The 25,400-nt window shown below is 37.8% G+C and overlaps 1 protein-coding gene across 24 annotated transcripts in view; it reads right to left on the bottom strand.

Moving 5' to 3' along the window:
* The window catches only part of DLG2 (discs large MAGUK scaffold protein 2), a 995,087-nt gene that overhangs the window by 42,237 nt on the left and 927,450 nt on the right, over positions 1–25,400 (bottom strand). For all 24 annotated transcript variants that reach the window (XM_039378618.1, XM_039378625.1, XM_039378621.1 and 21 more), the window contains one exon: positions 9,871–10,047. In XM_039378618.1, coding sequence (XP_039234552.1) covers positions 9,871–10,047 — 177 coding nt within the window. The remainder of the gene's footprint in view (positions 1–9,870; positions 10,048–25,400) is intronic.

A 25,400-nucleotide genomic window follows, 5' to 3' on the forward strand; every position in this document is an offset into this window, starting at 1 on the left:
CAGCACTGCCTCCTAACACACATGGGAGTGTGGGAAAAGCATGCCAGGGACAGATTTACTCTCTCTAATTTAAGCTGTTCAAAAATGAGGCAAAATTTAGAGTTCTTCTATGGTCAGAGGAATGAAACAAGGACAGAGAGAGAATGAGCTGTGCACCTTAGTGCACTTTACGGTGGAATACATTTTAAATCGTACAAATAATGTAAAGTGAATCCCACAATTCACTTGAATATAAGGCTAGTCATGTCCTTACCTTGATTAATATGGACATTACTGTAAAAGTGACATCTCCTACCTTTGCAAGATCATCTACAGAATCTGTCACCTGACTCAAGTAAAAAAATCTGATAATCCACTGGTTCAAGTAAAAAAATCCAATCATCCACCTGAAATTGAAATTCTAGCCCTATTTGTCTAAATTGGCAATTACTCTAGGAAATCTAAGTTGAATCTTGCAAAGCTAGCTTATAAGAGGTCAATATTGTGTTTTTATTGGACAACAAATAGTTGAGAAAAAAGTGAGATTTGTTATATCCTCCAAAGTGGTCCTCATATGGCCCTCTTTTCTAACTTTCACAGTTTCCCACAAATGTCAATAGAATACATTCCTGCAAATCTTTTGGTTTCTAAGTCTGGGTAGTAAGAATACATAGTTTCTGATAATTATTTTTAAAAATAAAAACTCGAGTGTTTTGATAGAATGATAATTAACACAACATGTTTCCTTCTGTCTGAGTAGGCTTATATATGTCCTACTGAAAAACAGTGAATGTTGGTTACTATAGCTACAGTTTAAATTTAGATTAAATGCATTTCTCTGTACATGTGGAATATTCACATGGAAATAGCTCAAATGCAGCTTTCAAACTAAATCTTTGTTATTAAAAAGCCATGAACAGTCTCAAACTAAAATTAGCAGATAAAGTCCCTTGGTAGTACCGGTAAAAATGAAGACTTGAGGCTGTGTAATTGCCTAAATAGGATGGATACCTTCTGAGGAAATAATTAGCACAAATGAACACAATATTCTACTTATGAATCTGTGTTAACATTTAAACTCATTCCAGCCCTGCCTAACTTCCTAAAACATCTGTTTTTAACTATTTCTTATTCATTGCATAAAAGTACAAAGATCGGTGTTTACAGAGCCATAGTGCTGTCTACTCTCTTATATGGATCTGAATCATGGGTCATCTACTGCCACCACCTGTATCTCCTAGAACGCTTCCATCAACGCTGCCTCCATATAATCCTAAACATCCACTGGTCAGATTATGTGACCAATACATCTGTTCTAGAACAAGCAGCAGTCACAAGTATAGAGGCCATGTTGATGAGAACACAGCTGCGATGGGCAGGGCACGTCTCCAGGATGAAGGACCACCGCCTCCCTAAGATCTTGCTTTATGGTGAACTTGCCACTGGCTGCCGCAAGAGAGGAGCCCCGAAGAAAAGATTCAAGGACTCCCTGAAACAACATCTCAGCCTTGGCCATATTGATCATCATAACTGGTCTACTCTGGCCTCCAGTTGGGAGGTCTGGAGACACACCATCTATAATGCTGCTGCTTCCTTTGAGAACACACGCAGGATCACTCTCGAGGAGAAAAGACAACGCAGAAAGAATCGTGTCTTGCAGAATATACCACCTAAGGAGTCTTTCTGCTGTGCCTTTTGCAATTGGACATGTCTATCTTGCATTGGCCTCATTAGCCACCAGCGTGCTTGTAACAAACGTGGATAGAACCTTTCCCAAATCTTCATTCTCAAAGCCTAGCCATGACTGACATGACATTCGTTGCATAAAGAAATTTGGAAATTAACCCTGAAGAGTGAATATTATGAAGTTTATAAAAGTTACATTAGCAGCCATGGTGGCATTGCTGCTTTCTAGAGGCATAGCAGACAGATAATGAACTGCAGAAACATTCCGCAGTTGCCTTTTTAAATAGTGTCATTAAGTGTCATTAATCCTTCAGGCAAACATAGCAACAATGTTCATATATGCTCAGCATGCCTACTGAATATTCCAAACCTTTCATCATCTGATACTGTATTAAGGGTAGCACACAGTGTTGCCTCCCATTACAATTTTCCTGACACCTTCCACAATAAAACTGTTCCCAGTTACTTATAATTTAGCTGAACTGTAAACTTCCGAGCTGAAATTTTCTATGTTTCAGGCTGCTTACATTACTGTTCCTGCCTGAAATGTCAAAGAAATAGGTTAGCTATTAGAAAAAGGCTAGGACAAAACAAATGGTTTTGTCCAATTTATAATATGCTCTTAAAGTGCTTCAGCTCAGGTTCTCTATTGCCTTCACGTCTTTGGTTTGGGACTTGAATTGTGGCAGTGGGTTGGTCTAGTGGTAGGAACAAACCTCTCTTTTTCCTGAAGGAATCAATCTAAGTTTCTGAAAAGCCTTGGTTTTACGTGCTCCGGAGAACTCTGTTTGAATTTAGCTTTGGTTCTTCAAAAATTTAATCTTTGTTGAAATGGTCAAGGTGCAGGACTGCAGTGAACTTCGATGTTCTCAGAATTTCTCATCTGGGCTACCAGGACACTTTTGCCATAGACAGAGCTAAAAAGGGAACTAAAATGATGAAGATACAAAGTTTTGAATACCAGTTCTTTTAGATTCATTGATCCAGCTCTTAGAAAATACACTTTTTAAAGGAACACTAATTCAAACATTTTTGGCACTTTTGAATTTTCATGGTTGTAATTGCTATATTTAAGGAAAAATAAAGTTGACTGCCTTTATTTCCCAAATTAAAAAGTAGTTTAGGTCCAAAGGGTTATTTGTAGCAGCTGATACTGTGAATGTCTATATATGAGTGTCAATTCCTTACACTGCTTTATCTGACAGCAAACCCACTATCCCTTGAACAATATTTTGATCCATCATCTGAAGAAATTGCTTATATATAGGAAGGAGTGTTTTACTTCAAACTGTAACCATTTTCATTCACCTCTGCTGCACAAAACAGGATTATGGGGAGTTATGCAAAAACATGAAGTGAAGGAGGAGGACTCCTGTCTGCCAAATTTGCAGAGGCCCAGATATGCAACCCTGACTTGTCTGATGTACACATTGCTGCTGTGCTCCTTTCTAATTACATATTTGCTTGATACAGCTACACCTAAGGGATCAGGAAAGCATAGATATCATTTCCAAAACAAATTCATGGCTCAAGTCCCATTTTCAAAAGTGCTTGAGGAGTCACCAAAACTAAAAGAGATTTCAAGAAATGTTGAAAGAAACCTACTCCCAGCATTCAAATGTAACTTGGGAGCTGAAAAGCTCTGAGTCCTGAGCACCACCTAGCACAACTGATGGGGATTTCACCTCCATCTTCCCACCCATTCTCCAAGCACAACTCCCTGCAGAAACACGGCTGTGTACAGGGAAATTGTCTAAGACCCTCTGAGACATGGGACAGTTGGAGTATACGCTGTATACTCACTTTCCCTTTAAAACATTCCTGGTAGTAGACACATTTGGCCCTTTTTTTCGGAGATGGTCAGGATTCACTCTCTTCTTCCCATGTAAAGCTAAAAGAGTGGAGCAGTATATTGAAAACATACATCAGCCTTCAGGTTCCCTCACTAGCAATTTCAAGACTTCAGTTCTTTGGGGTGCTGTTCTCTTCCTGCTCCTCTGAGGAACTTATTACTGGGATGCAAGACTTATTACGCTGCAATGTCTATCTGCTTTTGTGTTTCTGGCCACATGTAGCTATTCAAAATGGGCCTGTGGGATTTTTCAAAATGAGACTTTCAGTTCTTCATGTGTGCTGGAAACAAGAAAAAAAATCAAATATAACTGAACAGGACATGAACTGTGATTGCCCATTGTTGGAGGTTAATGGACCAGTTTTGTCAGTGCCTTTCTAAAAGCAGAAATGTAGAATATGAAGTGAGACATGCTTTAATCTTCAATAACAGTATCCATCACTGATGTAGAATACAGATGCAAATTGCAAATTGGTTTCAAGGATGAAATAAAATTGTAACAGTAGCCTAATTTGCACAGATTTTGCATTGAGGTGTTTTGCACAATGAAAGTTATTTCCAAATCCAGCATGAGTACTGTAGTGAGGAGAGTAGCAAAAAGAAAAAAAACAATGCAAATTTGGTACTTGAAAGAGCTTCCTATATTTTGTATCTTTATTAGTATGTCTCTTCTTATCTTGCTTCTCCATTTCCAGGTCATCTGCATTGTATTTGTTTTGCCTGCCCATCAAGTGAGAGATAAGTGAAAATACATACATACTATTTATAGTTTAAATCAGTGGTCTCAGTTCATAGCTTTTTATTGTGCTTCCATCCTTTGCACTGCTTACTATTGTTCATGTGAGGTCTGAGTTTACCAAGATTCCCATTCTCAAAATTATTTTTGAGCATTCCTGAAGTAGCATTCTTGCAACTGAACACATATCTTTCAGTAGGAGAGAATGTGCTCTGGTTCAGCTCTCCACTGTCAGTGACTTGCTTATAGAGAGCAGCTCATCACCTGATCAATATTTATGAAAAGAGTAGACCCAGTGACATTAGGAATTGAATTCTCATGAAGTTGTAGAACAACCTTTTTCTGTTTAAAAGCTAACAGCTGTTTTCCTTCGGCACAAAAGTCTCCCATCATTGCAAGAGCACAGGAAGAAGTTTATACCTACATATATATACCAATTTTATTCCATACTTAATTTTTCCAATTAGATTAGTAGGTATAGTCAGGTAACTTATTTTAGACAAAGCTTACATGATTATGCCATGTTAAAAAGTTTTATCATCTAAGGATTAAAATCTTATTAAAATCTTAGAAAGGTAGACAATTCACAGGAAACCATTAAACACAAAACTCACTTGAGTGGATAAACATGCCCTTCTGCCAAGCTGAGCAGAATAACAAATTTAAACTGGCTTTTTGCCCACAGGGACTTCTGTGCTGGGAAAACCTCTTGTTTCTTGTCCTTAAATGTTTGTGAAACAAACATTTTGTGAAACAAAATTTTGTGAAACAGAAAGTTTTGTGTACTTTTCCCCCCACTTTGCTCTGAAAGAAGAGAGTGGTTACATGCATTTGTGGGGAGAATGTTGTGTATTTGAGAACACAAATATCAGGCTGGTACCATCATACACCTCCAGCTGGTAACAACAGAGATATAAGTTGCATAACATTTTGCAGTCAGATGTACTTAAACTATCTAAAAATGGGTATCTTAGAATGATGTCCAGTCTGACAGCAGTTTTGTGACTGCACATCTTAAAGACAATAGAAAGATTAATGTAATTATTTCAGTGTTTTAAGGCCAAATCCTCACTGTCTGCAGTAGTAAAAGTGGCGAGAATTTATGCTCAGTCATTCTGGGGCAATCTGTGTGAAATCTCAGGCTGTATTTCAGACCCAAAGACTCAAGTCAAGTAGATATGCACACATCATAGAAAATACTGAAGCTTGACATTCGTGAGGTGGGAGGTTGCTGTTGTGGGGGGCTTGCAATGTAGGAGCTTGTCTGTGTGCAGGGACTCAGCAAAGAAAAAGTGAAAAGAACTGGAGGTGTAAAATCAATGCTACAGCAAATTAAAATCTCTTTACTACTGAATTAGAGTATCTGTCTAGGAATTTATTACACTCTGACTTATGCACATTGGTTTTGTGCATTTTGTTCATTCTAATCTGAGTGTTTCCATGGGCAGGCAATCTTAGACATAGGCTGCTCAGCTTGCTGCTGGCCTTTATGGGAAGCTTAATTTGTTTTTTTTTTTTCATATGAATAATAGGAAGGACAACGAGGCAAATAAAAATTCTCATGATCAAAAGCACAGCATATGTAGAAATTCTAATCTAAATCTATACATATATACATGTAAATGTAACAAAAATCCAGTATAAATCTAATTCTGTTGGTCATTTTAGTATAAATAGAAATTTTCAATGATAAGGGAGCAATTCACATACATAAACATAGTGCACTGGCAATACTGCAGGCTGCCTGAGACATTGGTACAGAGCTGGTAGTTATGTCCCCTCACCCTGGACATCCTGCCTAATATAATTGTGCCCTACTGTCACCTTAAACATAGTTTGGATAAATCTTTTGGGAAGATGTGGAACCAAGAAAAATTTGGCCTGAAATGTTCATTGATTAATACTACATAATAACTATTTAGTGATTGGTAAATTGCAACTGAAGTGGTTTGCCACCTCTCACGCTGAAGTCCTATGCTTCCCAACACCAACATGATACAGTACCACAACACCTTTAGAGCATTATATTTGGTTCCTACACAATTGGCTACTCAATCTCGTGGTTGAGAACAACAGCTGTAATCAGACAATAAATACATACTGTCAAATGGACAAAATGTTGTTTTCAGATGTAGAAATGGTTGCAATTGTATTTAAGAACTGAAGGGTATTGAGAATTTAATTTTTGTTAATCTCCGCAGAGGTCATTGGCTCACTGGTTCATGAGATTTGGTCCTTGCACAGATCAGTGGAGAAACATGGGGCTACCCCCATTTCTTTGTGCTGTCTCTTTTGGTAACCTTCTTTTAGCTGCAGTGCTGCCCTCCAAAACTCCCTTTTAAAGTCTGACTTTTCAATTTAACCATAAATGAGGCAACAAGTCCACACATTGGCAGCAGCACTGAAATCTAAGGACAAAAAAATCTTTCAAATGCTATTAAATAACTGAGAGGTATAGTTTGGTAATGTATCCAACATCCTGGAGACAATAATGAGTGGCAGCTCCCCTATAATTTTAAATTATTATTTCTTCTGGTATATCACATATGTCATAGAGGAGTCTTGATTTATCATTCAAAATTTCTCTAATCAGCTCATGCTAAAATGTCACTGCATGATGGGCTGTCCCATAAAAAAATAAAAAAACTTAAATACATGGAAAAGCAATCACCATTACATGGCACCTCAGAGAAGAAATATAATGTATTTGTTATTGCTTTATGTGTTTATATACATACGTACATATATAGATATATTTGTGTACATGTGTATGTCTCTCTCAAAAACAGAACTGAAGTGGTCACTGGCTTTCAGAGCTATTCTATAATGATTTAACTCATGGAAAATGCAGTAATTATATCTTAGCTGTTGCTGTACAGGAGTTGAAATAGCAAAGCAGATAACTGAGAGACTAACCCTGGAACTAACAGTTCCTGGATCTCTACAGCCTCTCCATGGCCCAAAGTGCAAAAAACATCAAAGTGCAAAATCCCACAGGCAGGAAAAGGAATATAAGCACAACACCAAAACCAAACCCCACTAATCCAACTCCCCAGAAAATGCAGACCCTATAATAAAAGATATAGAAATGAATGGGGGATTGAAAAATATAACACAAATATAAAATCCCTTCAATTTAGAGCATTGTAGGAAGTTGGGCTTTCACTAGTCACAGCCCAAGAAACAGCTACAGACTTTCTTTTATTCCTCCCTTTCTATCACAATATTTTACTGACAGATATTACATATGTTATATGACATATAATAGAATGTTTATAGAAATAATCCCATATAAACTATAAGATGCATAGCATTCTGGAGTCAAAAGCTTAAATGAAGGTTTCCATGCCCTGGTATCCTATATTTAGTCAGATGAATCCCAGGCCCTTAGATAAAGCCTCTTACAGTCAATAATGCATACCTGCAAAGGAAATTCAACTCTGAATTAGCACATTCTGTCAAATATGATGAGCTTTATTTTCTTTAACTCAGCCCTGTGCACATTGATTTCTCATTCTCCCCTTGGGTGGTGAAAATGACCACAGAAAATGCTGGCAAGAGCGCATCAGTCTCACTGGCTCTGAGGAGTCATCCAGACTCCACAGAAAAGAAACAATACTCGCTTTTCAGTGCATTGATAAAAATAACCTTGTGCCACTGAAACCTTATGAAATAACAGCAACATCCTCCCATCCCAGTTCAGGTGTATCATGTCATTATATTAATGCAGACAGAAAATCAGATGCCATTGATTTTTCCAAGCTTCTCAGACTCACTAGTAAAGAATCAGGATGACAAGTGGAGAGCATGGTAACTATAACTGTATCTTTTAAAATTCAAGACTCTTATTTTTAGTCTCTAACTAACCTATTTTCATCTTGTCTCATCTTTCTTTTTTTAATTTTAATTTTTTTTTTCATTCTGTTTTCTCCCAGCATTTCCTAAGCTACATCTTATTCCTAGGCTCTCTTATATGTCTGACCTTGACTAGAGAACGTCTATCTTTTGTCCTTGAAAACACTACTGTGCGGGTAACCCAATTAGCTTTAGGCACATACAGCCTCTCCACCTTACAGGATATACAATTCCACATCTTAATTAGCTGCTTCGCTTTGCCATTTCCCCCTGTAAAATTCTCTTATTATGTAAGACAGCTTTTTGTAGTTTTTCATCGGAGACACCACACTGTGAGTGAGCTTTGTGCATGCACTTTTCTTAGTGTTAACTGAATAAACTTCCCTCTTTTTCCATGTGTGATACAATCGTGTCATTACAACAGTGTTTACTGTAGCAGGCAAGTATTCCTTTTTAAATATCTAGAGACTAACTCTGGTTAATGAGCACATTTTTCCATCTTAAAAGTTATAACCTAGTTTTTATTTCTATCTATTATCCAACTTCAAAATTACTCTTTGCTGAAAAACCAGGTGTGGTTGCTATTCAAATATGGTCATGATTAGAAAAAATAAGGTCCTTACAGGGCTCATGTCAACAAGGTATTTGATGGCCTTTCAGTTTACTTTTATATGATTTAGAATAATGAGTACCATAAGCTCTATTAGTACCTGGGCCAACTCTCTTGAAACAGCAGCAGATGCTCTATAGAGTATCAAGCATCCCATTTCTCTACAATAAAAAATGGGCATGATATTTTTTTATATTAATGCTAAAGCTGAAATAGCTAAGAATAAAAAGTTTATATTCAGTATGAGAGTATTGCTGCAAAAGAGCAATTGCTGTAATATGTTTTGACTGATTTCATTTTCCTCCTACCCTTTCAGTTCTTGACCTTTCTATAGCAACTATCAATAGAGGCAGGAAGTAATACTGATTTGTGTACTCCTTCTGATACTATCAGAGACTTGTGGCTTATTTTACAAAAGCATCTAGACAGAATAAACAACACAAACAATGAGAGAGATTCAGATGTCTGTTCTCTCTTCAGCAGTCACCATGAATCCATCACAGACAAACAAAGATTCAGATTTAGCTTGGAGAGCAGCTGAAAGTTCCTTCATTTACATTATATGAAAAATTTACTGTGATATTGATTGTCCATCAGTCTCCAGGCAAGCAGAGATTAAATTAAGATATTTTGAAGCTAAAGATGACCATTATATAATTTAGCATCATTTTTTTACATCACACAGGTTGAGAAGTTTAATTCTATTAGTCTCTCAAAAGAAAGACATAGAGTCTTGATTTGAAAATGTCAAGACATTCATTACAGTTTGATGCTATGGCTTATCACCCTGACATCAAAACATGCGCTCCACCTCAAATTCAGAGCTTATTCCCAGGCTTGGGTTCTGGTTATTCCTCTTTCTGCAGAAGCTCTTTGGTAGACAGTGATCTCTTCCTCTTCCCCTCTTTCTTTGTGAAGTTACTAATCCCCTACAACTGAGTCACCTTTTGAGTTTCTTTTCAGTACAGTTAAACAGCCTGAATTCCTTAAATCTCACAGCAAAAATTGTATCTTCCAACTCTTGAAATAACTGTGGCATTTTCTTCAACTTTCCCCAGAGTTTTAGTAGATTGATGCACACTGTCTTTGGAAAAAAAATTAAATATTTTAACATAATGACCAAGGATGTAAAAAGAAAGAGGCAGCACTCACCTCCTCTTGCTGGGTATAACTCCCATTTCCTCACTGTCTCCCTCCAGAGTGACCCTCCTCGCTTGCCACCATTCATCATCTGAGGCATTGATGACATGAAGGATGTCCCCATACTTAAAACTGAGTCCTTGGCTTGGGAGGCCACTGTCTTTGCTCTTGTCATAGTCAAACATGGCTCTGTGAAAGGAAATAAAGATATGAAGACAGGTGATTATATCAGTCTTGGAAACATTTACTCTGGAGCACTAATCATATTTTATGTTACAGCTAACCCTTGCTTCTTTCCAAAAAGTCCCTCTTGTCAACTTGCCAACAGCCACGTGTGGCTGTGGAGCTTGTTTTTTTTCAGACTTTCTTTTGGTCAGACAGGGGTTGTCTGGCAGACAGGGGTGCATTGGGAGGACTAAACACAAGGGACCAAACCTACGCTCGGTGTAATGCATTTCTTTAGGTGAATGGATGCATATATCTTAGCATCTAGATCAGACTGGAAGTGAGCTTTCAAAGGGAATCTCTTGATTATTCCCACTCACAGTGCTTTGGTTGATGTCCTGGAGCTGTGTTGGGTTGCCAACATTGTATTTCTAAAATTTGAAACTAAACGGATAGATGCCCTGACTAGAGTAGTGCTAGTCTGACATACACCCCTCAAATGCACCTAGGGTGCAGACAGCACCACAGATTTCACTCCCTGTGTTCAGTTCCCCAGTAGTACAGCACCTGCTCAAGCAGCCCTAGCTCTTTTCATCAATGCTGAAGATGTTTTCCACCAGTCTGAAGTGGACCTCCACCTTGGTATGCCTATACAAAAAAGCCTCATGTATAGGACATGTATGTGAACATAGGATGTATATCTAAATCCAGGGACTCCATAAGCACAAACTGAAAGCCAGCTTTAAGGTACCTGGGTATCAGTCTGTGTCTGGGCATAGTTCAGCATGAATTTGCTGCCTAAGTGTTTAACCTAGATCCTGGGAAAGACTTTCAGCCTGCCCTGAGCTCTGCATTACCAAGTTACAGTGATACCAACTCTGAGCCTCATCCAGTCCTATGCCTGGCATCTACACCAGCAGTCCTCAGTATCCCAATTTCTGAGGGGAAGACCCTGCACATGAATCCCAGCAAGACTGCAAATGAGTGCAGGTCACTCATTGGAGTTACCTAGCTAAAAATCCAGATCTTGATTTCTTACACGAAAAAATACTTGGAAATACTTTTCCTATGTAAAATATTGTTTAAAGATCATGCCTGTCAAGAACTGATATTTATTTCCTATAGGGAAAATGATATGATTATAAACCTGGCTACAGAAATGTTAGATCAGTAAAATCCCAATGTGTCTGATAATTCCTACTCTTTTATTGTCAGAAATAAAACTGTGGCAATCTCTTCACTGGTACACACTTCTTTGAGAAGGATTTGATGTAATTAATTGTTGTGCATTGTAGTGTAATTGGAAAGAATGATTATAGCATCTTTGTGGGTAGATTTAAAACACTCAAGGCTACCTCTCACAATAAGGAGAACTTTGAAAGAAGTTATGACTATAAAAGAGTTGTGACTATGCACTCAAAATAATTTAAAACTCTCATAAACACTCATTCTGCATAGAAAGTATGATTCAGTAGGAAGAAAAATGCTACTGAAATATGTCTTCTTTTAAAGAGTTTACAGTCTTGTACTAACATCTTCAACAATGCCCAGATAATTCCCTTCTCTGAGGATAAAGGCTGCTGAATTTTACATAATCCATAAGTTTAGTTACGCTTGTGCCTTCCTTGGTAAATGTTCTTGGAATGCATGTAACCTTTGGAAAAAAATGATGGCTTAGCAGTGGAACAGTTTCTTTAAAAACTTGGCTATATCTTACTAAATATTTACATTCATAAAGGATTCGTATCAGTATCAGTCATCTGCTGCTTTTCATACGCAGCTTTCTGTGAGGACATTTGATGAAGAACCTTATATATTCAGTATCATTAGACACCTCTGCTTAACCAATTAATGATACCTGACCTCTGGAAAATGGCAGTGCATACACAAACAGGCATACAATGTATCACCTTGTTAGTGTTGCCCTTTTCAGCATGCCATGGTCAGAATTTTACTATTGTATTGAACAGTCACTGTCTTAAAAATTCACTGAATAATTGTGTACCTTGCCATGGAAGCCTATCAATGTCTCAAAACCCCTAACCACACAGTTGGCAGCTGTGCTGATTGCTTGGCAGATGTCATATAATCCTGATTCCAGGAACAATTAAATTACCCAAAATGAAGGACAGTATCTTCTGTTGCAGATAATAAGCAAGACTGCCACATCCCAGGTGTAAAACACGTGCCATACTGGAAGTGCTCCGTATTTGTTGAGTTCTAAGACTGAGGTTGTGTTTCAAAAGCTAAGTAGTAGAAAGAAAGTAGGACAATGTTCTTTGTCCTTGAACAGACATTTGCACTTCAGAGCCCACGTGTTAACTTAAAATCAGACTGCCATCATGCTAGCTGATGTTAATGACGAATGCAGATGGCAATGTTTGCCACTGACTTGCTTTGATTGGAGTAATCATGTGCAATGCTAATTAAAATGAGATTTTAGATCTCAGACAAGAGAATTTTTGAGCATACTTTTCACTGAAAGAAAGATTTTGTGGCTGATGCTCTACAGACGTTGATTACTCCATTAGCAAATGAAAATGACATGAGAGCTGACTTCAGGGCTCTTTCCTAAACATTTCAAATTAAGAACCAGGTCTAAGTTGGTAACACAGCCGTATTTTTGCTTACAACTTTGATAACATTTCTGGCTTTGTAAAACATACTTCTGCAAGTTGTTTGCTGGCCCAGCTATAAAGCAAATGGAGGTCCTCACTCTAGGTACCATTGTATGCATGTAGAAGTGAACATGACTACCTTGGGCAATAGGGAGACCTGGGCATTCTCATCCTCACCACCTCAGGCGGCAAGTGAAATTTGAATCTCCAATTGCAAAATCTACTTTAAGAGGCTGGCATGTCATTTCTAATTTTCTACCTGATGAACAGCACCCAGTTCTGTTTGTGCTCAGTCTTGTAGATGTATATAAAAATAACACCTCTGCACGTATTGAGTGTCAACTGATGTGATACAAAATTAATGTAGCCAGACCTCTTGTTTGGTGAAGGAACTGGGCAGGGCAGACAGCAAAAGATGCCTTTTTTTGCTTTGCCCTTTCATGTTTTTAGACAATGACACCCAAGTCTTACAGGATACTATGCTGCATTCTGCAAGCACTGAAATTTTCATCAAAGAGTCAAGTTCAGCCCTCAGCAAAGTCTATTTGTTCTATGCAAGCTTCTTTACCCAGATAACATACTAAATATGTTAGGAACCTTAAGTAGGTTCTGCCATGCCATGGGCATTACTGGTGGAAAGGTTAAAAAATAGTGGCATCTTTGCTAAATATTGTGTGTTAAGGAGAGGACATAAGCAACCCAATCCAACAAGAAAGCCTCCTTTGCAAAGAGCAACCATCACTCCTCTCTGACAGATGAGCACCATATTTTCCTTTTAGTTAGAGAAGGACCAGAAAAATAGTCTTCCAAAATGAGATGTCTAATAGTGCGGCAGGATAGACCCACTGATAAGACCTAAAATCCAATCAAGCTATAATGCAACCTATCGTGCAAGATCAAATGCTGAACCCAGGGTGTTATCTTGGTTTTAATTATACTAAAACCATCCTGCTTCATCAGACTTCAAATACATACCCTGCTTTTTTGAAGTCTGATTTGACAGATAAGCTGATAGTTGACCTGTAAATGTGTGACTAGCAGTCAATCACTTTATACTATAAAAGTCCAGTCCTCTTTCATACAGTCAGGTTCTTCTGATGTAACCCTTTTTGGGGTGTATGTGTGGTGATTTCTCCCTTGGGTGGGGGATGCCCCCCAAGGTTACTCCTCAAGATGTGAGAGAAAGAGATCTCCCCATGAGCATTGGTACCAGTGAGTTACATCAGATCTCTACTTAATAATTATTTCTTTTTGCTAGCTTTAATGTAACTGCTTCAATAATTGCTTTGTTACAGTGTGTCAAAAGTGGTTCCATCACACCTCTGTAATTCCTTAAACTTAAACTATTGACATAATCCAAGGCTAAGATTGGATGCAGCCTCACCTAGACTCCTCTCTGAGGAGTTTAGAAAGCCAGGCATCCTTTCTGCATCTCTTGACTCAACAGCAGAGCTTTTCAATAAATTTTGTCTAAACCTTCCACTCCTACCCGTAACAAATAGAAATGGCAAAGAAGTGTTATTTAAACCAGCCAGAGGATTTAACCCATGAAGACATGTCACAGCGCTCCCTCTGTTACAAATTAGAGGTATCTCCACAGAATGCAAGCACAACAGTGCAGATACTGGAGAGCCTGCTCAGCAGAGCTAATGAGCTTTCTGAACTTGCTAATATAACTAAACAATTTCATATAGCTGAGTCTGTTTATTCATGGGTTGCTTGGGCAGTTCTCCAAGGCACTGAGCTGTAACTCATGTTTAGTGTCTTTTAATGCAGTATTAAAGAATAATAATCTCAATGACCTTTCAACTTTCTAATGGTATTTATTTGACAGCCTTGAACACTAACAGTTTCTTTCTTTTCCTCTACAACTTATAAAAGTGCATCTTAAAGCACATCTTTGTGTGCATCTTTGTCTTTCAGGTGTCTTTCATGCTCAGTTGGCTGCTTGCATACATCGTTCAGCCCTTTTTTGGATTATATAGGACAGAACCCAAAACTCTACAAGGCTTTCTCTGTGGCAGTAAGGCTTTTCTTTCCAAGTCAGCTGATTAAGTCTACTTTTGAATTGGGATACTCAATTTTTAATAATGAAGGGAATCAGTTTGAATTATTTATCTTCCATTCTAGAGCTGTCATCAATGTTATGACCACACCAGCATCAGAAAAACTCCTGTTCACTATCTTCTAGACAATGTACTTCACAAACAAGACTCAGGGTTACACAAGATAGACAACAGATTTTGAGGTTACAAATACAGTAAACACAGTGATTACTATGAGATGTGAATAAAATACTGAAATAGGGAACAGAGCTTGCTACTAACTAGGTAAACAGATGTAGTGAAATCATGATTTGGCCAGCTTAGCTCCCTTATTAGAAAAATAGCAATGGGAGTGGGTGTGATTATCAAAGGCATAAGGTATATGCACCAAATTTCCATTAACACATTAAAAATTTTTTTCCTCAGTTCCCAGTTTTTGCATGAGTTTTGGGAAAACCGTTTAATATCTGTACAATATTTTGAAAGTGAAAAGTGACATTCAAGTGCTAAGTATTGTTTCTGTGTTCTTGGCAAAAGCCTCCTGCTTGTAGAAAATGAAGAAATACAGTCCTGAGAAGTGAAGCAGAGGTGCAAACATTTAGAACAAGCTGGATGTGGCAAATATTTAGGATTATGTGAGTCTTGCTTCCCTGACATTACTCCAGACTTCAGAAGTGATCATTACACTAGGCTAATCCCAGCAGTAATTTGGGCAGAACCTAACAGGTTTTATTTCTGTGCTTGAGTGCTTCTTAATAATTTTTAGGAAGCCACATCAGCGTAAAACATGAAACAAGCATTTCACAACAGCATTCAAATTCATTGCTCAGAAATTGTTTGGAATTAAATTACTGCCATTGCCAAGCTGTAATATACTGCCCAACATGCAGGGAGGTGTCTACATGGCAGAGAAGACTACTAAAACAGGGACATCTTTTTTATTTCTTCCACTTAACATATCTCAGCATTTGAGGTATGTCCAAAAGCATATGTGCAGTAAATTTTTATTTCTAACGACACCTATTCTTGCAGCTAGAGTAATAAATGTTTGACATAGGAGAAAATATATCAGCTTTAACATAATAGAAAATCAATTCATTGTGCAATCCCATATATTGCAACCTATTGACACCCACAATGTCTACATTGTTACCAGCATTTGTAAAATGAAAAATAGGGTACAGAAAGACTAAGTGATTTTCCTAAGCCTGAAAAGGGAATTTAACAGAGGAACCTCTTAGCTTCCTCAGCTAATGCTCTAAATACCATTGTAAGTTAGTAGTCTTCATAATCTGCCTGACAAGGCAAGGGATATTAATGCATTTAGAGTATAGCAATATATTTTGTTGAATGCTCCTCTATGTTCAGTACAAAAAACCCAAAATCTTCCTCTCCCATATCACTGTACTATGGCTGTAATTTGATACAGTTCAGGTGCTGCGTGGCAGCTTTATTTGCATCTCTGAAATTATTTTCTTCTTCTTCTGGCACAGATGGGAGTTTGTACATAAATTTACAGACTGCTCTTTGTCATTCACTTGATTATGAAATGACAACAACATTTAGCAAGACAGATCTTCAGCTTCTGTAAATAGTCCTAACTCTTCTGTGATCTGCCAGCATATCTGTATGTGCATCACTTAAGGTTATTACTCTCTTCTCTGAAAATTTCTTTAACAGAGATTCTCAGATATCAGGTTTTACAGCATCATCATAAGGGAGATGTATGTTATTTTCCTTCTTCACCACATCTATCCTAACCCCTGCCCTATTTTTTTACAGATGGGGAAATCCAGTGTACAGAGGCTTAATCATTTGCCTGGTTTTAGACAGTAATTCAGCATTTTAGTCAGAATCAGACCCCAAGTTTCATAGCTGTCTTTGCTGCACTCTCAGTAATAGATTTATTTCCACCCACTTGCAGGCTCAGCTTGAAGAAAGAAATTAGAAGAAAATGAAAGAAACACTAATGTAATTCATTGCTATAGCTACAACAGGGAGCACAGTGGCTCTCACAGAAGAATCCACTGCAACACAATCAAGATTCTTTTAAAAGGGTTAAATTTTCACATAGTGGCATGTCAATAAAGACTTTCAACATCTCCTCCCAACTTTGTTTCCATCTGTAGAAGTTGGACAGGTAAATCCTACATGTACAGCTTACAAAAAAGGTTGCTCTCTCCTTGGATGATGTGGGAAGATCTGAGGTGCTCCTTGCTGTGACTGGAGGCTGCTGGAATAGCCCTTGTGTGCAGGATGATTCTGTCATACACTATCACTCTGCTGAAAGAGTGGGAGGGGAACTGCTTGGAAGAACAGCTTTTACTGGGAGTATACTACAACAATGTAATTTTAACAAAAAATGTCTGAATGTTTGACCTATCACTCATAGATACCATGATTCCTGATTTTTCTTTGCTTTTTTTTCCTCTTTTATTTTTTTCCTTTCTTCTTTTTTTTTTTTTTTTTTTTTTTTCCCTATCTTAATGGTGTTGTGACTCTTTACAAAGCTGATTCCCTCAACCTTAGTTACTGCAGTCAGGCTGAGAGGGACAGTATTAGCAGCATCTGTGCTACGAAAATCAGTCATACCAGGGCACTGCGACACGGTTGCCATGTTACGTTTTGACATTACCACAGGTCAGGGACCATTCTCAGCAACAGTTTGAAAGCACCTCCCTTTTAAGGTGGAGAAAAGGACTGAGTCCAGCTGTGGGGTCCCCACAGAAAGATGTGGACCTGTCAGAGTGAGTCCAGAGGAGGCCATGAAGATGATCAGAGGTCTGGAACACCTCTCCTATGAAGACAGGCTGAGAGAGTTGGGTTTGTTCAGCCTGAAGAAGAGAAGGCTCCAAGGACACCTTATCATGATCTTTCAGTACTTAAAGGGGTCTACAGGAGAGTTGGAGAGGGACTTTTTACAAGGGCATGTAAAGACAGCACAAGGAGTAATGCCTCTAAATTAGAAAGACGGTAGGTTTGGGTTCTGAGCAATGGGGGATAATCCCAGTCATGTACAGTTTAGAGTGTTAGTTTAGCTGCTCCTAAGGCACCTCCAGCACAGCAAATCCTATTGCACATTTGCATTCAAGCCTTTTCCATTTGCTACCATTTTATTTCTTTATTTCATTCAGCAGTTTCTCCATTCAGTCCAAGTAATTCTTTACTCTTTTCCTCCTAGTGGGAATTTGGCAGAGAGTTATGTCATGGACCTCAATGGAAAAAGGATTGGAGACAGCAGCATTAGCTACAGAAAAATTTCACTAAGAAGGGGGAGATATTTTGTTTGTGGTGTTGACATCAGGAAAGAGGACTGCTATTTGCCCTTGGGCAATATTTTGCTCATTTTGCAGATCCAACCATGATGCTTAATGTCAGCTCTTATGAGCCAATACCTATGTTTGATGATGAGCTTTTTTGGGTCTTTAGCAAGTGCTCATATTCTGTGCAGGAAATAGGTTCTACTGAACTGAAAAATTTAAGTTAACATTTTCAGAAATATCAACCAGTATATTGCACTTTCATGGTCTTGCTACACGCAGCATACAATGTCCTGTGTTAAAGGCAAAATATCTGAGAGTGAGCAAGGACTGACAGCTTTAGTCTTTCAGTTGTGGACATGGACAGAACTCATACTACTCCCAGATTTTCCTGGCCTTAACCCTTCCAGCAGGAACTCTAAAGTGGCTTAAGAAAGTGAAGTTCTTTCATGTTTTCTCTTGTGCTGGCAGAAAGGAAATTCTTTTCAGGGAACACCCACTTTTTGTTTCTTTGGTATTTTACAGGGCACAAAAGGGCCAAATGGAATTCCCCTTCTGCTTGCAAACATCTGAAACCAATATCAAGCTGTGAGCATGTGCCTTGACCTTACCATAATTTATTGACTAGGAATATCTGGCCTCCTATTTCATCTGTGATAAACGCAGAAGCTTTTAAATACATCTGCACTGGATTCAATGTAGTCCAGATGCGCAGATTTGAGGTTTGCTTTAAAACAAGGAGACTGCCTCGGGTCAGAACACTTATTAGATTTAGCCTTAGGTATTTTGACAAACTCCAGAGAAGATTTGTAGTAGCAGCTTGATTCTGGAAGGCTTTGTCAGCACCCCTGAATTTGAGTGTGAAATTTCACAATAAAATCCCAAATTTGGGAGTGGGATTTAAATTTCACACCAAACTGAGAAACTTCGGCAAGGTTTGTACTTAGTTGTTTTTTCTAAAGAAATGAAATATTTTCTGACTGATCTTGACCTGACCTATGCATCATGCATCAAAATGATGTGAAATTTGTGTTATTCTTGGGTTTGTTTTTTTTCCTGCCCATACAAAGTGAAGCTGCTGCTTGACTGCATCTCTGGTTTCTCTCTCAGGCATCTGTGCAGTTTCTCGGCACAGATGTCTGTGTTGTGACATTTAAGATTATCCATATCCAGAAAGGAAACGTGACTGGATGTCAAATCAGGGATACTTTAAACTATCGGGTAATTCCCCTGAAATTGCAACCTGTGGGTTGTGTGTATTGACACGAGAGACAAAAAGTCATTCTCTCTCATAGTAACTTATATTCTGTCTGAGAACATTCATTTAGGGACTTTTTCCCCCAGGGAAAAATAAAATAAGATAAAAAATAATAAAACATATAAAATAAAATAAAATAAAATAAGGTGTTTCTTTTAAAGACAATGAAACTGAAAGGGAAAATTATGATTCTGCTAGGACAGCCTGTAGCCACCCCCATATCTCCTTGCACCCAAATGTATCTTCCTGCTACTGCAGAATACACTGTAAAAGAGCACTGAATTTATATTTTTTAAAGTAATTGGTCTGCAGTAGTTCTAAATATTACAATAGAACTCAAGGATCTGCTTTTGGTCATGGGTTTTTTTAGGTAGTTGTCTCAGATACCTTGTAGCTTGCAATTGCTTTCTCTTAGACCTAATCATGACCCATATCTGTTAGCAACTTTTAAAATTCCATTTTGACCAGTCTGCCCACAGAATTCCTTGTGCTTCCACTGGTTTATACTTAAGAAAGAAATTTTCAGCACACAAAAATACCCCACAGATAACAATTATTACTACCAACCACATATATGATGCTTTCTCTTTTTTTTTGGACAAGGATATTAGGCATCTGGAGAACTTCCTATGGAAAAATGATCCACATTTATGATTTGTACAATTTGAAGATAATGGCAACAAAAATCATAAGAAATGGATTAAGCACAATGCCTCTAGTACTCAAAAACACCACATCAGCCAAATTTCAGACAATTGTGCCAGCTATGTTATGTTATGTTAGTTATGTTTTGATATGTTATTTTTTTTCCCCCTAGAAATCAACAAGTAGCACTGGAGCTTTGCCAGTCTGAATATTCTTACTTACTTTTGTTGTAAGAGATGAGGAACTCTACAGACTTTCCTAGCATGGAGGTGCTATTTTATTCATATCATAAGAAATCTGTTTATACACTCCAAACGTTAGAAATTGATATTGGAAAAAATTTGTTCTCTAGCTATGAAAAAGTGTAGACAAGCAAAACTAGGAGAAAGCATTAACCAGGCAGAACATTGGGTCTGTCTTCGATGAAAGAGGGCATTATAGAAAAGTCAAGATATTTGTTTGAAATAGCTCTTTCTTATTAATGGTTTTTGCTTGGCCTTGAATTCTGTCTGTTGACAGTGAAAGAGTCAGAATTCGGATTTCCATTGTTATTGTGTCAGCCGAGTAGGTTCTGCTGAGATAATGAGATGCTCTATGTATATGGGAACTACACTGCGGAAAATCACTGAAAATTATGGAAATTAATTGTCCTACCTAATATGGAGAAATGTACTAAATCCATAAACTCTGCTGGATGCAACTGTGACAAATCATAAAAACTTTTTCTCTCTAGGTCAAAACTTGAGGAACTCATTAAGGGTTCACTCAATCAGTGGGAGGTTGCCTATAGAGTGAGTCCTTTGTGTTTTAGCATAGACTTCAACTGGAAGCAATGCAATTAATTTTTGGCTTTAACTTTGTCTCTTTAAAAGGGTGATTTTTGAAGAGTGATTTTGCAAAAATCCAAATGCTATTAAAGTACAAAGATGAATTTTTATGGTGCAAAGGTCAGGTGTCTCTATATAACCTCTGCTTCATGAGGCCAAACATGAAATCTCTAAAGATGTCAGATTTACAAGGTGAACTCTACAAAAATCAATGCCACAGGCCTGAAGCTGCACTCGGCTGAAATCTTCTAAACTGTAATGCAAATAGCAGAGAAAGTTTGCCTGGAAGAGCAGCAGCTGTGAGAAGAGATGTACTATTTGGTCAACCAATTCTGTGGATTCCTTGAGCTCTTATTTGTCAGCCCTTACTTGTCGTAAGAGGTTTATCTCAAGTTTTACTCTGTGACAGGGTTGATTGTTTTCCTAGTAGATTATATTTTCTATAAACCTCCATCTTCTGGAGTCAAATGAATAATTCAACATCAGTTTTCACTAGTGTCTGCTTCTCAACAGAGAAAAGCTTAAAAATAAGATTCCAGAATATTCAAAAGTGGAAACAAACAAAAATGATAAATTAAAATAATGGTCTTTGGTGTCACTTCGTCAGTGTCAAAACAACGTGATTGTTACTTCTTCTTCTTAATGTCTAGATTTGGTGGTTTCACTGCGTGTGGTTGTCAATCCTCTTTAGAAACGTACTTTGAAGATAAAAGTGCTTATTGACCATTATCACCCAAAACATTTAACAGCAGCAATATGTATTTTAATATTTCTGAAACAAAGCTGCAAGAGGATGATACTAAAATTCTTAGCTTCTCTCCTTTAAATAGAAAATTAAGCCTACGCTGCATTGAGCTCCTTGCAGCTTGTCATTCCCTCCATTGCATTATCCACACCCTCCTTCTCTGGGAGCCCTGGCTCACATGTGCTCAAAAGCAGGATTAAGGCTAACATCAGAAGTTCCTGCATCCCATTTTTAAAGGTAAATTAGGCACATCCAAGAGTAGGTTTTGTTGGCTTTCAATGAAGATTAGATTTTGAATTGCTAAGTCGCTTTGAAAACCTTACCCTAAGCAGCTTTAAGACTGACAGAATTTGCCTTAAGCTGCTCTGAGGCTGACAAGATGAACGTACTGGTGCAGTAACAGAAGCATGTTGATTGCTTACTCTTGGATGGTCTAGGAGCTAGGATAAGTTTCTACCATGAATGAAGCTAAGAGTTTTGATGGTGTTCTCCATAATGATAGTCCCTCAGTCTGTGCGTAATTCCCAATTTAAGCAAGGGCACTAAGAAACAGAACTGGGACATTTCCTTTTACTATCTTCATTTGAAATGAGTCTCATGGCAATAAAAAGCCTAAAAATAATTCTTCCAGGAAAATCAGACTGTTCTTCTCCCTCCTCCTACCATTAAAAATTTTTACCTATACTGGCTTAAGTTTACCCTGATTTTAGGACATCCTGTAGAAAAAAAATTTACCATGAACCCCTACTTCTACTGAGCAACTAATTTTAGATGGGAAATATTTATTAAAAGCCATGTCCTTAAGTTTAGGCAAAGTAATAATAGCAGTATCTTGATCCTAAGATATCAGGATCCTAAAAGAAATTTTCTTTAGCATTCCAGTAATCTGGCCAATTTGAAGCAGATTAGATTTACTTAGACCTATCTGTGCCATAACACATTGTACATAGTAGAAAATAATTAATGGATGCAGTTGCTTTTCTAATATTGCTCCTAGGTAAATAATTTCTATAAAGTTATTTTAAAGAAATTAACTGCACATTTCAGGATGTAAAACTCAGTTTGAAACCTCATACAAAACTACCATTTCCTAAGCCTGAATCAATGATTTTGTCGTACCAGAAGCTGAAACACGATACTCTTTAATGTTAGATTTGTGTGTACAGGAAATACAAGACTGAGGTAAAAATTATAAAAACCTCGTTTATGTCTCTGACAGCTATAAACAAATAGTAATTCCCTCACTGGCTTATAGGTTATGCTGGCATCTTTCTGCTGTTTTTTAAAAACATTGAATAATGCCCTCTACAAGACAGTTTTGTAGCTTGGAAAGTTGTAGAAGAGATCAGTTTAACAGGTGTTTGTGTGTCATGTCCACCATGGGCTGATACAAAAATGTCCTCATTTTATTTTACTTGTTGGCCTTGATGAGGTATTTGATGAGGTTTCCTTGAGAGCTGGTCCATGCCCCAAACCTGTCAATGTTTAAGAGGCATTTGTTAAATGCCTTTGACAACATGCTTTATGTTCAGTCCTGAATTGGTCAGGCAGTTGGACTAGATGGTCTTTGCAGGTCCTTTCCAAATTAAATATTCTCTTCCTTTCCTTCCATTCCACTTTGGGGGAAGAAAAAGCTCTATAAGAACAACAAGCCTTGTCCTTAACAAGGAAGATGCATGAGGTCAACTCTTGTTTTGACTGCAGGAAGGAGGAGCATACCCACTCCCCCAAGACAGAAATACATAGAAAGCATGACAAGAACTTTTCTGAAAATCCAGTCATTGATAAAACAAGCCATGTAGGAATAAGGAATTGTGTTGGACCACATTCACATTTGCATTACTTGGGGATCAGTTCGTCATCAGCTGCTCTGAACCTGTGGAAGAGGGCAGAATCTCACCGAGGAAAGTCAGCCTTGGTGCAGGCAGTGCAGAGGTTCTGAAATTTTGGGAGTTACTAGAAACTCACCTGGATAAGGTCCTGAGCAACTTGAAGTAATTTTGAAGGTGACCATGCTTTGAGAGGGGGGTGGACATACATCAGAATGATCTTCTTTAAACTAAGTTACCTATGATAATATATATTCAGAAGGACTGAAGTATAAAATATGTTCAGACACAGAAATTTAGACCATATTTATCACTTTTGGACAGTTAAAGAATTTTTAACATATATTCTGTATAAAATGACAGTCCGACTTTGGTGTCTGAGAGAGAGCCTTTTTGTAGTGGGTAAAAATATTTCTCTTTGCTTAAAAGTGCCTCGATGGAGGTAACTGAGGATGGTACAGAAGCTGTGTAAAATTTCAGGTTATGTTCTTCAAAATCATACACTGACACTAAAGAAATCTCGAAAGCATTCTAGCCATGTTAAAGCTGTACCTCACCATGGCTGACAAGGGTGTATTGCAGTGATTTGGGAACTACAGTGTGTCGAGTAGCTGAGCCATCTTCGGGCAGTGTAGGCACTGCCGATGTATCTGTGGGCTTACAGTAGGTAGGGCATTCTTTTGTTCATAATTTGGGAAGACAAATTAGCTGCAATGCAGATAATATTAGAGGAATCTAAACATCCTAGACAGTATAGGAGACAGCTAGGTACCTACGGGAAAAGAATAATTCCAAGCATTTACATTAGATGAGAAAAACAGGCTGATATAGATAGTGTGAACATTTCTCTAATTCAGTGTCCTGTTTCTCTAATTGTTAAATAAAAATATTTAAGGAGAGTATTATGAAGTGCTCAGAGAGTATGGTGAAGTGGCCAAATAAATGCCTGTGATGGATAAATTTAACATAAAGGTTGAAATGGTTTTGATTTCAACAGATGGAATCACCTATTGAAGTTACACATTTTGTCAGAAAAGCCTGAAGTATGAATTACACTGTTATTTAGCATTTGCTTATACAACAACTGTGCCATTAAAATGAATTGAGTTTTACAGAATAGGACCTGAAATAAGTTCTTTTTTCTTTTTCTTCTGATATCCCAGGGAGTCATGGAAAAACAAACAAGCAAGAAAGAGAACAAACAAATGTCTGTGACTGAAGAGATGTTTTTCTTTCACTCGACGTCTACGAGATTGTTTCAAATATTAATCAACAAGCTTTTTTGCCTGGACCAATTCTTAGAATTTTAATATTTCATAACCTCATTTGCAAGCTGTAGAAACTTCGTATTTGTTAACTTCCAACATGGAAACAGCAATGGAATTTAATACATTGATTTAGGAGCTGAGCAAGGATGCTCTCTTTGAAGAAGGTTATGGTGAACAGCAGGGAGAGGATCAGACCATATGTGCCCGGTTCCTATATGTTCCCTAAACATCTGCTAATTGGTGTCACAGAAAGGACACTTGTCACACAAAAGACACTTGGCTAGATGCACCTTTCTTCTGAGCCACGGTAGTTGCAAAACAAAATTGATGTCACTTTTATAGAAGACAATAGGTATAGAAGGTGTGAAACTGAAATAGTCTGACATGACTTGCATTAGTGCTGATAGGTGAAAGGATATGGAAAATGGTCAGTGTTTAGAACACTAATAAAACAATACATATAGAAAAAAAATCAAACACTTGAAATATCTGCAGGTGACAAAATACGAAAATGTGTGGCTTAAGGAGAATCAGGTTTGAAATCTTTAGTTTACTGACAGTTTTCTCTGCATGTAGGTGATGACTCTCACCAGTCAGTTGGGCTGGGGAGAGCGATTCCCAGTGTGAAGGATGCTGCCCAGGCAGTCCATTGACTGCCAGACATCTCAGGGAGCTGGGGAAACTCATAGAGGACTGGGAGGAACAATTACTGTGGAGGCTGGGGAGTTTTCATATATGTGTCAATGTTATATCAAATAAATTTTGAGCAGGGCAACCCTTGTGTCTCCTTGATTGAGGATGATGTGTGATGATTAGTATTACTTCAGCAACAAGAAAGCTGCTATAACATATATAGTGCTGTGTTGGGTTGAACAGCAATAA

The sequence above is a fragment of the Pipra filicauda genome, unplaced genomic scaffold, assembly GCF_003945595.2.
Source record: "Pipra filicauda isolate LSUMZ 115617 unplaced genomic scaffold, ASM394559v2 scaffold141_size4267151_pilon, whole genome shotgun sequence".
NCBI classification, from domain to species: Eukaryota; Metazoa; Chordata; class Aves; order Passeriformes; family Pipridae; genus Pipra; species Pipra filicauda.